Source organism: Cariama cristata, unplaced genomic scaffold (assembly GCF_000690535.1).
Source record: "Cariama cristata isolate BGI_N322 unplaced genomic scaffold, ASM69053v1 scaffold4080, whole genome shotgun sequence".
NCBI lineage: Eukaryota > Metazoa > Chordata > Aves > Cariamiformes > Cariamidae > Cariama > Cariama cristata.
In genome coordinates, this window is record NW_009593971.1 from 39,732 (window position 1) to 56,910 (window position 17,179).

At 38.2% G+C, this 17,179-nt stretch overlaps 1 protein-coding gene across 2 annotated transcripts in view; it reads left to right on the top strand.

Annotated features, from left to right (window-relative positions):
* LOC104158454 (kelch-like protein 13) overlaps positions 1–10,985 on the top strand; it is a 38,363-nt gene extending 27,378 nt beyond the window's left edge. For both annotated transcript variants that reach the window (XM_009696124.1, XM_009696117.1), the window contains exons 6-7: positions 6,596–6,709; positions 8,741–10,985. In XM_009696124.1, coding sequence (XP_009694426.1) covers positions 6,596–6,709; positions 8,741–9,228 — 602 coding nt within the window. In that variant the 3' untranslated portion in view covers positions 9,229–10,985. The remainder of the gene's footprint in view (positions 1–6,595; positions 6,710–8,740) is intronic.
* Positions 10,986–17,179: the final 6,194 nt, after the last annotated feature.

The window sequence follows — 17,179 nt, forward strand, 5'->3', positions numbered from 1 at the left end:
AGATGTAACAGTTCATTATTTTTTTTGCTGCTTTCAGCCTAGTACTTAACCGTGTCTTGTCAAGTCTTTGTGGCAGTATCTCTTGCTGCTAAGATTTGCTTTTTAGAAATGCACAGATATCTTTAAGTGCAATGATAAACCTGTTTAATTGAAACAGTACAAAACCTAATTTGTGCTGCAGCATCTGTGACTCTTTTTAATTAATGCATCTCAGTCATTCATGTATAAACTGTTTCATGATCACATTGGAAACTTCCCTAGAAAACACATAGTAGATTGCTTCCACTACACAAAACTGGGCTGGTTTTGCTAGAAGTTTAAAATCCATTCTAATGTTTGAAATGAGACATTAAAAAATGTCTCCTCCCTCCTGTTTTTAAAAAACATGGGAAACTGTTTTGCAATAACTTCTTTTCCCTAGACAGCCATTTTATGATACACATCCTGAGGTTTTCAGAGTTTTTCTTACGTGTCACTATCTACCTGAAAATACAGTCTAAAAGCAAGCTTAATACCCTGTAAAAGACCAAATGTACAAACTAATGCGTATTGATCTTTGTCTTGAGTATCAGAAAACCTGACCTTTAAGCTATTCTCTAATGGTATGAATTAATAGCAGATAATCAGATTGCTGTCCTTGTGTACTGTACTATTTAAACAGAGTAGGGTTATAAGAATGTCAGTGAAAAAGTTGCAAGTCTAACAAAATCAATATGAAATAATACTATCACTAAGCCAGTGCAACCTGTGTGTACAGCAGGCTTTAAGTGCAGTGTTTTTCTTAAATTAGATTGAGCAGTATCGTCCTGCTGACCTCAACTCTTCTGCAGCTTTAATTAAAATACAAAACCTATCACCTGTCTAAAATTCTTCTGTAAAGATATCATTAAAATGCTGCAGTGATTTCCACACAGACCTGAAAAATGTCATTGGATCATCCTGTGGGAAGAGCACTCTTTAAATGCTAAATATTGTAGCTGTTTGATGCTTTGATATGGGGCTTCAGTTTCTTTTCTTGTTAATTGTGAGGCAAGTCACTTTTCATTTTCATGTTTCTTTCATAAACCTTGACAGCCAGAAGATGAAATCCAGCTTAAACTTTCCATTCTCTTCAGATGAGAAAAGCTCCCAAGCTTTTCATAGAAGAGAAGGTCAAATGTGTGTTGGACAGGTATTAAAGGAATTGCCCTTGGGTTCAAACTAATTTCAGTCTGTTGTTAGAGAGGAAAAATTCCCAAAACCTGAATTCAGCTTTCCGGAAGATCAACTCTTATGGAAAAGGGCCAAAGGATTATAGTTACTGTAATGAATTTTTTTTTCCTCCGGACTTTCACTGGAATAAAAACGATACTTTTTGAGGCGCTCTATCAAGCCTTCCCAAAACAGTTTTAAAATGTTTAATGTTCTGAGGTCTTTGTAAATACTATTTTCCATCTCTGTAGTATGTGCTTTAGCCGTAATAAATGGCTGCTATTTTAACAGTGCGTGCCACTGAGAAAAGTTTGATTCATTGCTAAGGATGAGTGAATTTGCATGTATGTGGTACATGCATCAGAATGTGGTAAATTTATCCTTGAAACATACTGAATTATGAAATTATAATTCAGATTTTTCAACCATGTGACAACTTAGGGCTGTGTAGAAGTATACACTACTCCTCAAAGGATTATATGTAATTCTGGTTGGTTCTTTTTAAATGTCAAAGCAGGCGACTGCCAAAGGTATTGTGAGAAGGCAGGGAGAACAGCACTCTGGCATGAGGAGGAGACCAACCTGGAGAAGACAGGTGTGCAAAAGTCAAGAATTCTTGGAAAAAGAGGCAAAGGCAAAACCAGGTGTGACTCACAGAGATACTTGTGAAGCAGAGCTCATCAGCAATTTCTAGCTGTGCTGTTGTGCAGAGCACTGGATACTGTGTTCTCAGACAGGTAGATTTTTTTTTTGTAGCTCTTTTTAAAAAAGAGTTCAGTTGTGTGCTTGATGGTGATGGCAGAAGCCATGCCTTTAAGTATTAGGAAACTTGTGCGGTTAGGTACTTTCCAGATACTTCAGGCTCTGCTGTTGATAGGCTTGAGTGGAGTTTGAGGTTTTTATATATGGGCTTTTCCTAAGCACTTTAGAGGACACTGGCTTCTGACTAAACCACAGATTCAGTGATACCTTCATCATCATGCTACAACAAAGACAGAAGACTTCTAATCCAGGGCAGGACAAATACATGTTCTTCTGATGCCCTGCTCAACAAAGGGGAAGGCATTTATTTTCCAGGTGCTCTCTGTGATGCTTAACCTTCAACTCAAACAACTCCTCATTTATATAAAACCTTTTCTTGTGAATCTGTCTAATATATATATTTTTTTTTAATGGTTAAGAAGAAAAATATGCATCATTACCCAGTTGGGCTGTTCACTGTCTGTATAGTACTGTGACTATCAAACCAAAATGTGAACTGGAGGACCTCTTGCATGGGAGCTTGCTTTGAGGTGGCTCCTTGCTATGCTAGGGACAAAATTACTCAGGGCTTTGTTTAAATTAACCAAGTCAGCCTTGAGTTCTACAGAAGCAAGCTGTATTATAGAAATAATATCACAAAATTAAGATCTTGGGTTTTGGGACATCACACTCAGTTGCTAAGTGCTGCTGTAATAAACCTCAAGACACATTAGAAGGTACTGACAGAGAAGTACTAAATATCTATGTACTTCTCAAATAGCGTCACAGATGGCACTATAAAATGCGTGCAGACTGAGCATCCCTTGGGACTGCCAAAGCTTTGTGTCTTTTTGAGATTGCTTAATTCTATTAAAATGAGGCCTGTCTTCCCTGGATTACGGTAATGAACAGATCAGAAGTTAAACATAAATAAAGCCTGATTTGAATCATTCATGCTGTTCGGAGAATGAATCCATCAGCCTCATACTGTATAGCATATATACTTTGATTCAGTAAAGTAGCAGTTCTTTTGAGTGTTTTGTGAACTGTGCTCTGTCTGGAAATGATGTATGGAATATCCTCATGCCACTTTTAAATTGAGTGGCACCTTTAATAGCTGGAATTTTGAATGTTTTTTTCCTTTTCAGTGCAGAGGGAGATCTTGTTAAAAGAGAAATGGAATGACTTTGCAAGGTAACAGGGAAACAACTATGTTGAACAACCAAATAGAACAGTAGAGTTTTTTCAGCTGCCAAGTGATTAGTTTTGGTATTAAGCACGGTAGATTTTAGTTTGGTGGTTTGTCTGAAGTAGAGACTTGAACTGTACTGGTAACATTTGAGACAATTTTGAAGCCACATCAGAAAGTGAGGGATCTTGGACTCAGCATCATCCTTTCTCAGATAACTAATGTCTTTACTGCCATCACTATCACCATGTTGTAATATGTACCAATTTCTGCATGTTTTATCTTCTCTTGCTAAAGTGATCTTTTGGCTATGGTTTCTCTCTTAACTGCAGTCCGTAGTGCAGAGTGAGATAAACAGTTGTCCAGGGTTGAATGTCATGTTAATCTGGTTGGTGTGCTGGCTTTGCAATTGCTTTGCACATACTGAACTCTTCCTGTCCTTATAGCGTAATAGAAATTTAAGTTCCTCACCTTGGCACAGAGTGGAAGCACTATGGGAGAGGATGCCTTTGTTTTTGTGAAAGCAAGTAGAATGATAATTTCAGTGCAGCATAGCAGTGAACAGCAGGTCGGAAGGGTCTGCTGTCAGGGTAGAACTGGGACAGCTATAATTACTTGCATGTCAGATCTGTTTTTCTCTGTTCTTGAAATTTCTGCACATCTTTGTTTTCTTCTGATTGCTAAATAGAGCGGAGTAGAAAGGAGCTTTCCTTTTTAGAAAAGAATATTGGAATGGATGAATATGTTTCTACAAGAAACAGCATGGATTTATTTGGGGATCGGGCAAATACTTCATGTAGTGTCAAGATGGCCATACACAGAAATACAACTCATAGATTTAATTTTAGGTGTAATTTGTGAAATCAGTTCATTGTGCCTATACCATTATTTGGGCAAGAGACTGTCTCCAGTATTCACTGGCTTTATGGCTGTGTAAGTCCTTGATGGATATACAAAGTCTACAGGATATCAAATTGGAAAAATACCAAATTTTTTAAAAGATTTTTTTTTTAAATCAAGCAGGCTTAAAAAACCTTCATTGTTGAAGAGTACTTGAATGCCTTTTTGTACCATTCTTTATGCAGACTTTTATCTACCTGTTTACATGTGTGTAATGTGAAAGGCAGCTTGAGGCTCACTTCAAATGGCTGAGATAGGAAATGTGGTAACAAGAAGGCTAGATTGTAGGAAAAGTGTTTAGTGAAAGACTGATCTCTTAAGAGTAAACTTGGAAACTTGCCCATATTGGGCAGGTTTTTTGAATCGCAAATTTCACATGTCAACAGTAGTGTTTAGACACACTTGACTGAAGTTACTTTGTATCAGTGTTTTATTTTTTGTGCATTTTACAAAGCCCTAAAATGGCTGGCATAACTGGGAGTCCACATGCAAGGCACGGTTACAAAACCAGAAGCATTTCAAGATTTCGTTACTGTTTTTAAGTGGTTTCAAGAATATGGAATTAATAATTTCATACCTGTGAATCAATGTATATAATTTGCTTTGAAAGAAACAGGGATTTAGTATGTTTTGCCTTATATCATGAACTTAATGTTCTGGACCAACACTTTCCTGTATTTCTTAAATTTGAATTTCAGCTCCTGTGTGTGGAAAAGCTGAAGAAAAATCCAGTGTACTGTAGCAATTTGGCAATTCTTATGTGCAATATAGATTGATTAATTTATTCTTTTAACCTTAGAAGATGCTGAACTAGTTGTCAAACAATATTCCTGACAGTAGAACTGGAAGCCTTCTGAGTGGGTCTACTTGAGATAGTAATTGCGTAAGATTACAAAATATCCTGTTTTGCAACGGTGAGGAGGTTGTGCATTTTACAGCAGCAAAAAGATAATTCAAGTCACTGTAATATGCTCTTTGCTAAATTTTTCTGTGGCTAGGGATTTTTTTGGTGGTAGTCTGAGAGCATAGCTATATCTTACTCTTCCAAAATGTTCCAAAGGATTATTTTTTTTTAAAGACAGATTTGCAGTTAGGGTGAGGTACACTATAGTCACTGAATGTTACCAATTGAGGTACTTCTTACTGGCCTGGCCAATGCTGCTAATTCTGCCAGCTTCTGCTAGCACTAACTAGTTTTCTGCTTTTAAAATGGCAAGTTTCTCAGCTTCTAAACTTTTTTGTCTCTTTCAGTTGGTGTATAATCCTGGACTGTAAGTCACCATCACTGATTTCGTAGAGCTGGCAGGTTTTCTACCCTTGATTGAATAAAAAGCTTTTGCAAGTAAAATGCCACTTTCAAAGACTGATTAAATTTTGCACGCATAGTTCATAAACATCTCTCTTCAGCGATTAAGCATTGTATAACAAGCATTAGAATATGTTTCTTAATTTTAATTATTTAAAATTAGATTTAATTTGTCTTTAAGATAACACAATTATTGATAACTGCTTTGTGCATCTTAAGGTCACTATATTACAGGTTTTTTCAGGATCTCTTGCCCCTCTGGTCATATTGTACTATGCAAATTGCCAATGTCTACAGCTTGCTCAGATCCATTATTAAATCTGTTTTCTATTTCTATTCTTTGTGCTTATTGCGTAGCCGTTTTCCTGCAACCCTGCATCTCTTCCATCCCACTTTGAAGAGAGGATTCCTTCTCAAAAATGCTTTCTGCAAGGACATCTGAGCTTTGAGTTTCTTTTTAACTTCATACTAACCTCTGCTATTTCTGATTTAATAAATCGTTTGATTGTTTTAACATTCCAATTCACAAAAAACTGCAGAAATGGAGCTGTGTATTGTCACAGGCACTGCTTCTCTCCATTCAAGATTCAGTGATGTTTCATCTTGTATATTTTTTAAGCTTGGCTTTTGTAGACTGTTTGAATTAGTGGCTTGCATATGCTGTCCTGTATGTTGCAGTGCAATACTTAATAAAACATTGCAAGATAATAGAAAATTAATCAACAGTTGCTGCCCCCTTTTAAGGGCATGGGACCATTTCAATGCGAAATACCAAGAAGAATCTAGGACGTTGCTGAAGAGATGGGTCTGTTCTGGTTGCCAGATGTATTGATCCTTTTGGAGATGAGTATTAAGTTTATTTTCTAACTCTCTGCAGCAGACACTGAAGGGAGTTGTACAAGAGGAAAGGATAGAAAAGCTGAATTCACCCAGCTCTGTTGCCATTTCCTCTGATGTCCCACAGCTGTACCTCTGGCAGGTTCATCAGCCAGGGCAGGTTGTGTGTCAAGCAGGAATAGGAGTAAGGCAGTTGGAAGGCTAGAATGCAAGATTTTTTTTCTTCCTTTTTTGTTCCTCTGGGATGAAGCTTGAGGTTTTTCTGTATTGTCTCTCGACTTAATGCTCAGTAATTCCCTGGACGCTTTCTCAACTGAACGATGTTTCTCATTGATACTTCCTCTGTTTATGGATATATTACTTCCACTGCACTCAAAACCAAACTGCCATGCTAGCTTCAACATTTTTATATTCTCATTTGTTTTAAACAGCCACTGTGGAATGTTACAATCCCAGAATGAATGAATGGAGCTATGTCGCGAAAATGAATGAACCCCACTATGGTCACGCTGGAACTGTGTATGGGGGATTAATGTATATTTCAGGTAAATAATTTTTATAATCATATCTTCTCTATGAAACAATTACTTACCTAACTTTTCCTGTTTTAGTGGGAGACGATAAAAATTAGTCTCTGGTTGCAGTAGGTTTGCCATGGTGTAAGCAGTGATGCAACTTCATATTAAGCCAGTCAAATAGCATATATACTGCAGAATCTGAGAAAATTATTTTGGATAATATTATCAGTTGACGTAATAAATGACAGCTCTGAATTCCAAAGCAGTTATTAATTTTAACTGTCAGAAGACATTTTCCTGTGGCAACACCACATATATACATTTAGCAATAACCATTAAACACATCTGTTTTGATACATTTTTGGAAAGCACTGGAAATTTTAATACTTGAAAGAACATCTGCCTTCATTGAGCTAATAGAAAGGGACAAGTTTTCATGTTCATCACAATATATAGTGTCTGTACTTTCAGTGGTCTTTCATTTGTAATATGCTCAGTCCTATGTCACCAAGGTTACAGTCTCATTCTGTTTTTTTCCAAACTGGGGACAATAGGTTTTCTGAAAATCTGGTATCTGCTCAATTTTTAATGAAGATTCAATCTATCTGTCAGTGTTCTCTACAGAGATCATAGACCTATGTATGTTCTCCTATTGTGATTTTAAGGGATGTCCTCTACGAACTAAGCTGAAATTCAGAGTGGGAGGTGGGACATAGTTGCTTAGAGCTGTAAAGAACTGGTGGGGAGATGTACTGGAGCAGATAGAACCTTGGGATATTTTTGAATCAGGGGACCTTGTGCCAGTAGACTAGGAGGGATTTATTTTAAAATTTACCGGAAGGTACAGGTCATTTTTCTATGAGCAAGTCCATTAAGCTAGCTTCTAATCATTGTACTACTATTTGTACTTTTTTGCCTATTTTGCTTGTTTTACTGCAGGTGGCACATGTATATGCTCCCTGCTGTGTTTTTTCATGTAGATGCTTTGTATTTCCCACAGATTTTTCTTTTCCTTCTGTCCTGTCAAATATCCCTGTGAGTCTAGACACTTTTGGGGTTGAAAATGTGAAGACTGGTTCCTTTGTCATTAAAGCCTCTTCTCTCTGACAGGCTCCCAAGCACTGCCACTACTATGACTGTCATTAAGTGTCAGGACTGGACAGTCCTCCTATTTTTGCTATATTCTTACTGTCCAACTGAAGAATTAAGTACTTTTTACGTAACTCCTGTAGACACTAGGCCATCTCTCTCTGCTAATAATCCAAGCATGATAATTCAATGTTGAATGGTTAGCCCAGCAGGAGGTTGTTCAGTAACAGTGTGTTCTCTGCACGTTTTTTAGCACCTCAAATATAGTTGCATTACGGTCTTAAACCATAGCTGATGAGCCTACAGTGTGTGAAATTGGTGTGACTGCTTTCTGACCTGCCTCATGACCTTATGAAAAGGTGGGGCTTTTCATCCACTGATAGGAAATCATCCTGTGATTTTCTTTTCCCCTGAAGCCTCTCCAACTGCTTTTGCAGGGAACTGTGGAGAAGGTAAATACAGAGAGAACCATAGGCATTTATTAAAAGAAGAACATTTGAAATCTGTGTCCTCTCTCTCTTCAGTTCAAGTTGATGAAAAAAGTTTTCTGAAGAAAATTCTGCTATGTGATAGGACCACTTAAAACACAATAGCATAGTATCAAAATTTGAAAGGGAAATGGATTCCTGTTTTCTTGATGGTGAGAAACAATACTAGCAAAGTGAACAAATGCAAGCAGAGACATAATTTGCCAAAATGAAGCATAGGTAACAATTTTTTTGTTCTTTTAATCTGCCAGTATCTTCTGTAATGAAGTACTGTATGAGGCATGGCTTCTTTCCATATTCATGTTTAAAGGAACTAGGTACATTAAAATTGTCATTTGAAATGCAGTATGTATGTGGTGATAATCTAAGCTAAAGTGAAGAAGTTTTAAGGAAGATGGAATTCATTCACTAAAATGTATTTTTTTGCTATTTAATGCTTATTAGGGTGAACATTAGTCTAACATGTGTTTTATTTCTCTAGGGGGAATTACCCATGATACTTTCCAAAAGGAACTTATGTGTTTTGACCCTGACACAGACAAATGGACTCAGAAAGCTCCAATGACAACAGTCAGAGGTCTGCATTGCATGTGTACTGTAGGAGACAAGCTATATGTTATTGGTGGAAATCATTTTAGAGGAACAAGTGATTATGATGATGTTCTAAGCTGTGAATATTACTCACCAACTCTAGACCAGTGGACTCCAATTGCTGCCATGTTACGTGGGCAAAGTGATGTTGGGGTTGCTGTCTTTGAAAATAAAATCTATGTTGTTGGAGGATATTCTTGGAATAATCGATGTATGGTGGAAATAGTTCAGAAATACGATCCAGAAAAAGATGAGTGGCATAAAGTATTTGACCTTCCAGAGTCACTTGGTGGCATTCGAGCCTGCACTCTTACTGTTTTCCCACCGGAGGACAACACAGGTTCACCGTCCAGAGAATCTCCTCTTTCAGCACCTTAGAAACATCCTTGGACTTATGATGTTGTAGTAACACCTTTGCACTGCATCATGGAGTCTATTATTTTTCTTCAGTAGTTTGTTAGGCTTAGCCTACAGCATTTCGTACAATTACTGGAAAAAAAAAGACATTGACATTATTCGTGCTGTTTGTTTGGCCTAGAATGTTTGTCAAGTGGTTAACAAAAAAGATGTACTCACCCGAGCCAAATGTTTAACAAATGAGAAGATATTGTCTATAAAATGTATGAACTAGGTACGTTATTAATGTTGTGTATTGGGTGTGAGGTACCTTATAGCTTACATTTGGAAACCCAATGAGTCAAATTTGAAGACTTTGTATTGAACATGTCCTTTCACTAAATTTCATAGTTTAAATCATTTTTCCTTTCGTTTTTAACTGCAGATTACAAGGGGAGGTAGACTACATCAATGTGAACTAGGACAGAAGGTTGCCAAGGGGCCTGAGCTACCTCCCTCTTTTCACAGAGTATTTTTGACATATCTGTTTACCCACCTGGCGTTGTGGGTGCTTTCAGAGCATATGAAGTTTCTTAGGCAGAGGGGAGAAATAAAATAATTTTAAAATATTAGCACTATACAGGAAGCAGGCCTTGTAGAGGCCAGGAATTTTTTATAACATATTTTGAGTGTTTTTCCTGAGTCAGTTGAGTGATGCTTCAAACAAAAGATTTAAAATGTTTGGATTTTTTAATTTGGGTTTTTTCAGGAATTGGCTTCCGCTTGCATGGGAGCACACATTATTAACAAATGGGAATTCAGTGCAGTTGTATGTTCTGTTGTATGCCTGTACTGAATATAGGTAGATAAGGGCTAGAAACATTAACTTAAGCCAGTGAATTTGACCAAATCATTCCATCAGATCAAATTTAATCTACCTTTTCTCCTTTGCTGTTGAGATAACTTGCATAATGTGTCCTCTGTATAGTCTCAGTTAATAAGGTTATTTAGCACAAAGTGCAGCTTCAGCGAGAGAGCTGCTTTTGCTCAGTGAACTTGGACTACCACGTTTTACCTTCTTTTGTTCAATAAAAATTTTAACTGCAGTTATTCAGTCTAAGCTACCTCATTAATGTATTTGGTTTTCTTCCTCTGTCTCCAGGATATGCATTACGTGTATCTGTGTGGGTAGAATGACTTGCTAGGAAACCAATGCAAAAGTGATCATGAATGGATATTTTTGACCTACTTTTAAGAAACTGTTTTGGCCTGATGTGTTCATTTTATTGTTGAGGACTCGCAAAAGAACAAACTGTCTTAATTTTTTTTTAATTGGAGAACTACTGCTTATGTGGGCAGACGTACAAATTTACAGAAATTTTTATGTGCTCCAAAATACAGTGCACTGCTGACAAATTGCAGCTCTGAGTGCCTATAGAAGGCTAATACCATCATGCTTGTTCTGAACTTCCCATCGTATGTTACAAATGGTTTTGCTAATGAATGCAGAGGGGCATCATCTGCGGAAAACTGTTGATATCAACTTATTTTATTGCTCTACCTATTACCAAAAAACATGTAAAGCTTAATAGGCTTTTGTTGGGAGTATTCTATTTGTATTTTGTCCCTGCTTGATGTATCAAGCAGCAGCATTACCATGGTGTCAATTTTGGAAGTACTGACACTTATTCTTTATGCAGTTTACTAGTAATGATCACTACCAAGATATATGTGTAAGCTTTAGGTTTCATAATTGTTTTGGTTAAAATCAAAAGCAATTCTTCCTCTTAAAGAAAAAAGTCTTAATTCTGCGTAGCTGTGCAAAATTGTTACAGGTGGACTAGTGGCACCAGTGGATACTCTTGGAAAGTAACCAGTGAAGATGAATTGACTCGTCACCTTAAGAATACTCTTCTAACGCTGTGCAAAGCACCAGATAGGGAAATGTTGCTCTGTTGTCTAAGTAAGTGTCAGTCATTTAAGTGTCATATTACTACTAATTTTTTTCCAGCTCAAAGACCACATCTTTGAGCCTGCTTGAGTTTAAATCCCCTGAAATCCATATTGGATTTCTATTTTATTAATTAAACTAAAAAGTAGTTGAAGTAGTTGGAGCTGCTTTTGGATAACGTAAATATATCCTGCTGTCTGTATGCTGGGGATGAGGAGACGCGCTGTTTAAAAGTGGGTATCTTCACTGGTATTCTCCATTTGGAAGAAGCTTAGGGTGGGTTCTAACTATTATGAGATGGTTAGAATTCAGGATGTCAAAGTTTTGTGTCTGAGCCTTGAGAATAGCCCAGGAGCTGGTATATGGCTACAATGTAGACATTTTTTGTGTGACTCATTATCTATTATACTTAAAGTGGAAGAATTATTTTTGAACGTCATTTTGTAATCAGTGTTGGACACAGCATAGTAGATTAAATGTAGTGCTTCAATCAAATTAACATTTGAGGTTTTTTCTTATATATCCCTCTGGATTAAAATGTTCATAATGATGTTAGTTAAGACCTACTCACCAGGACTGAAAAACAAACATCAAGTATTTTCCAAAAACTGCAAACTGTTTTCTTCTGTAGTGCAGTGTAAAATGACTTGATGTTCATTTCATATTTCTTAACCATAGCATAACAAACCCTTTCTGTCTCTGAATCCACAGCTGTAGGTCTACATATAGACAGAGCAGATATTCAATCTCCATTTTCAGTAAGGCTGCTTTTAGGATGAGTAAGCCCATCATAGTACTTAGTCAGCTGTGTCCAGATGATAAGCAGCCACCTCTTTTTTTCATAAAACTTGAATCCTTTAATTTTGCAGTAATAGTACCTAAGTGAGAAAAGCATCTGGATTAAAGAACAATTAGTAGATATCTGGCATGAATGCGAGTAAGACTACATTAGTGTGCTAGCTGGGAGAGCTGCTGGAGCTGTCTCCCTCTTACAATGATGGCAGACCCACGCTGCAGTCTCGGAATTCATTTGGGCTTTGCTTTTTTGGTGCCCAATTAGCAGCAAATGGCAGAAGTGCTCACTTGTGTATACAGCTCGTCAAAAGGCCCAGCTGATATTCTTGCAGAGAAACACAGCACTCTGAATGACTTGAGATATCTGGGATGATATTTCCCTTGTGCTGTGTTTTGAAATAGGACAAGAATGATGGGGAAGAAAACCTGGGAAAACACAAGTTATTTGAAGTTTCTTTGCCCCATTCTCATCAAAGAGCTGATCATCTGCAGATGTCCAGTTTTCTGTGGTTCCCCTTCCCTTAGGAAGTTGTATAAAGTCTGAGTCTGGCGCAGGGAAAGCAATTCATGTCAGGACCCAACCTATTTTGGCACATTTGCAGTCTTGGCATTCTTGGGATAATGGAGTTGTCATGGAGGGGTGAGAACTGGAGCAGCAGAAGGCAGCTGTCTGACGGCCTGACCTGCAGCTCTAGAGTTCCCTTGTGCTGAAGAATCACTGTGAGTCTTAACCTGTTCCCAGGACAAAAATGAATTGTTTTCTCATATCAATGCTATTTTTAAATTGCCCATTCCATTTCTGAGGGGGGAGGAATCTTCAAGGACTAGCATTTTAGTAACAGTCAGAAGTTCAAAGCAATAGTCCGATTCTTTAGCAGAATAATGGAAATCTTAAATTAAGGCAGTTCACATATAGATAAATAAAATTCTTCCCAAAGGCTTACATTCTTAATCCTGTGGGCTGGTTGGACATAAAAATAATTTGATGCCACAGCAGTAAGTGCAATACAAATGTCTGGAGAAGTTTATAGCCAAAGATTTGGGGATTATCTGATCTGGAAAGATCAGAGCACTTTTTTTGCAAAGTTCACTCTATCTGCTAAAATTGTTGTTCCTTTTTAATTTACCTGCCAGCTAGTAATTACCTCATCTTTGCATTGATATCTGACTGCTGGTTGCTAGTTTTTTAATTCTTCCTTTTTGTAACTGACATCTTCGTTACTTCCTCTGCTCCTAATCAGAATTGATAAAGCTGAAGCTTTTCTAGTGGCATGGTCCTCATGTCAAGGAGAAAATAGCCCACTGGTGGTATGTAACATTTGATAAATTTAATCATAATTCAGTTTGTGCATACTTGGAAATCTATAAGTGGTTTTAACCTAGTAAAAGGTATGTGTGTGTTGAAGAAGTAATGCATGTCCCACTTCCTCCTGGCTTGCACCTTCCATGGTGTTTTAGGTTGTGCATGGTAATAGGTTACCCAGAGATCTGGAGGGTCGGTCAAGCCCTTTTATGTAGCACTTTATACTTTCCATGGTCTGTGAAAGTGTTCTTTACTTGCACAGCATATGTAGCTGATCAGGTTTGGGTTTTTCTTGAAATTTAGTTAAAATGTGAATGATAGCTCTTTGTGTACAGATGTGGTCAGAAAAGAGTCTTAAAATGCAGAGTTATCTATGCTTTGCTTAATGATAAAGTTTTTGGTGCCAGGAGTATTGCAGGACCCATTCAGCTGTGAAAAGGTGATTGCAGTTTTGAGAACAAGCTAGGGAATTAGGATAACTTTACTGACGGGCACCAGTTCATGTGTTCTTGTTGCCAGTCTTTTACACATCATTAAGTCAACTTCTTTTCTCAGTCCTAGGCTCAATCTTTTGATGTCCAGCTCTGGACCTGCTGATTACCTATTCTGAGGAAAATGTGGTGGGACTTGTTCCACAAGGTGTCTTACTCAGTAAAACAAGATGGCTCATTTTTGTCAGGAATTCCAGCATCAGTGATGCACAGGAGTCCTCCAGAATTATTTAATGACCAGGTGATTTGTAGAAGATGCAGCCCAGATAACCTGGGAGCAGGTGCTGCAGCAGGAGCTATGCATGGTTGACATTCCAGAAGGGGTGATCTGGAATGGGGATTACCTCCTCCTCTGTATATTATTTTTGGCTCGGTTTTGGTTTTGTTTTTTTCTGCATCTTTGGGAGTGTTTATTGCTGCTGTTTGGGTTTTTCACTTTTTATTCATGAAATGAGTAATGTCTCTCTGAATCTGTAGTGGGAGTGAAAGGTTCAGTTGCTTCTTACATGCTGTCAGGTTATCCACGTATTCATTAAAATGTTTTCTATTCAGGGCTCTGTTTCAAAGCTAGTAAACTTGCAGAGTAAAATTATAACTCTAGGCAGAAAAAAGCTTTTTTTTTTTAGATTTTATTGGCACGGTTCAGAGGTTTGTTTGGACATTGAGCTCCCATAGACCATCTGGAGTGATTTTAATTTTTTTTAAAAAATAATTTATGGTTAGATTAGGTGAACCAGAGCTCAGTTGTTCATACCTGTTTGTACTCTTGGCTGGCCTGTCACTGTGTTCTCCCTTAGACCGCAGCATTCTGTACTGGCTGGTATCTGTTTTCTCTGGGCAGGTGTAAAAGTACCTCTCCTGTCTTCCGTGACTGAGTTCCAAAATAAATCTGAGCTTTGATTCTTATATCTAAAGGACATTGTAGCTCTGGCCTGCTAAAGATCATGTGGAGCTGTGGAATGAGGACGATGGCTTTGACATCTGATTACCTACCAGCCCCTCGCTGCTCTGCAAGATGTTCCCAAACCCAACTAAAAATCTTTGTGCAAGAGGCAAATCTCTTAAAGCTGACCTAAAATTTTAGTTACCCTGGCATCTAAAGACCGCCAGAATCTCCTCATTCTTTTCAAGGAGAGTTGTGTAGCTGAGCTACCACAAGTCCTCTGGAGAGGTTTAAGTACAGTAACTCTTTGGTATGCAATACTGCTTTCATGGCCATGGATTCTGCCCTTTCTTTCTTCTGTGCCTATATGGAAATTGCGGGAGGTAGGGTGAGGATTTGGTGATGCTTTCCAGATTACAGTAGAGAGTGAGCTTGTTTACTGTCATCTGTCTACACAACACTGTGGGAAAAAAGAACTGTAGGAACACTTCAGATTTTAAACATTAACTCATGGAACAATATCAATTAATGAAGGAAAATATTAGAATTGGTCCATTTTAACATCTGTTCCCTGTATCCTGGATTGTCCCAAAATACTTGGCCTCTGTTGAATTAACAACTTTGCCTTTACCTCCCTTGTTCAACATCAATGTAAAAAAAAAAGAGTGGTTTCTTTTCCATTTGTTTTTCATTGCTTGTAACATTTTGAGAAGTGTGGAAATAATTTTCCTTACATGTTTTATGCACTGAAATAAACACACCACTGATCACCTGAGTCACCCTCACCATGTTTCTTCTGCAGTGCCTGCCAGTTTATCTTCCCATGTTTTTACCCAAACCTTTGAGAGCTGTCAATAAATATCATTACAAAGTCATGTAACTCCTGCTGATGAGTGCAGGCTCCTGTGCTGCATCGTTAGGTATGGTAAAGAGGGGTCATTCCTTTTATTAATGATTAAATACTTGTTGGGGAAAAAAAAAATTGCTTAGGAGAACAGGCCTGCCCTGGATCAAACATTTAAATGCAGATTATTTTGGCCTGTGCTTGTTAACTTTAGTTTTGAATATTTTACTTTTTCATGTGTATTTTTGCAAATAGTGCCTATGTAGCTTCTTTTTATAGAGAGTGTGTATTCCTTGCTAATAGATGGGTAGAGCACTGGCTTGTGAGATTTCCTCAGCCTCTGCCTGCAAGGCTCCCTTTCTGCCCACAAAGGCTGGTTGAGAGCGATGCTCTCCCAGCTTCAAAGGAACAACCTTGTGTAACTAAAGAACCTTGCACCAGGGACAGAAGAACTGAACTTGGATGGCAAAATCAAAGCAGCTTCTTAATTGCAGTTAAGAAAGAAAAGTCAACGTCTCAATTGAAAAGCCTGTGTTTCTGGGAAGGGGAGGGAGAGTTGCTGTCCCTTAGGCATGTTTTGTTGGGAGTTCAGAGTATTAACAATGAAAGGATTGTTGCTGTAAATAAAGACAATTAAGTAAATCCCTGAGTCTGTCCCCAAAACGGAGACAGATTGCTTCTGTTGATATGCAGCACTATTAGCATTTGACTGTGTGTATATATGGGATGTCTCAAGTCCTCATATATAGGCAAATGCTTCACTTTTCTGCTGTAATCATATAAATGATGCCCTAGTTCCAATGAGTCAGTGTTTTCTTTGTGGCCAATTCTGAATAATTTTAAAGATTATATAGAATATTAGAGGATATACTTTTGGGGTTTTTTTGGTAACCGTTTTTTAAAGCCAGTTTCTGTATCTAGCTATTATAGCGTTATTGCGTTTAGTTGAACCCAACAAATATGAAATGTCAGGGTTTGGTTCATCATTCAGGTTTTTTGGAATTGCCGCTGCTGCTTCTTTTTGCTGTAGAGAGTTTTAAGGAGGGGATGTTTGTTTCTGTGACAAGAAGAAATAAAGAAAAGGAAACATCAGATGCCAGCCAGGTTATAGTGTATGCTGTCAGCAACTCTGCAATTTGGGACAATTTTATGATTTACAATCCCATCGAATTTATCTTGTTTAATAACCCAGGAGGTTTCCATTTGGCCTGCAGTGACACGATGCTGGGAAAGGCAAAAACCCACACATCTTTGCGTTATTCCCCGAGCTGTGACTTTTGTCCTATGCCATAGAATAACAATGCACACTTGTCTGCACCGAGGCACCAAGCCCCAAATCCCAGTTCTCTTGCACCTGCTTGGAGGACAGGTCTGCTCCCCGCAGCGAGAGTGGCTGCCTAAAGCCAAGGGCCATCGTGTGGCCACCCAAAGCCAAGGGCCACCTCACGGCTGCCTCTGCCCCAGCTGGGGCTCCAACCCGCAGCGTTGGAAAGCTGAAGGTCGGTGGAGGGAGCATGAGTTTGTGAAGCCAGAGTGCTGGGATGAGCAAGGCTCATAGCGTGGCTCCTGTGCACAGTGGAGCCCTGCAAATCTCTTCATCTGACGGTATGGAAAAAGATTGCTTTTTTTTTAATCCTTGATTGTTCATAGGAATAATTTGAATCTTGGCTCTCCAAAGCTTAGGGCAAACTTGAGCTGCAGTCATTGCGTGTAGAGGTCCCTGTAA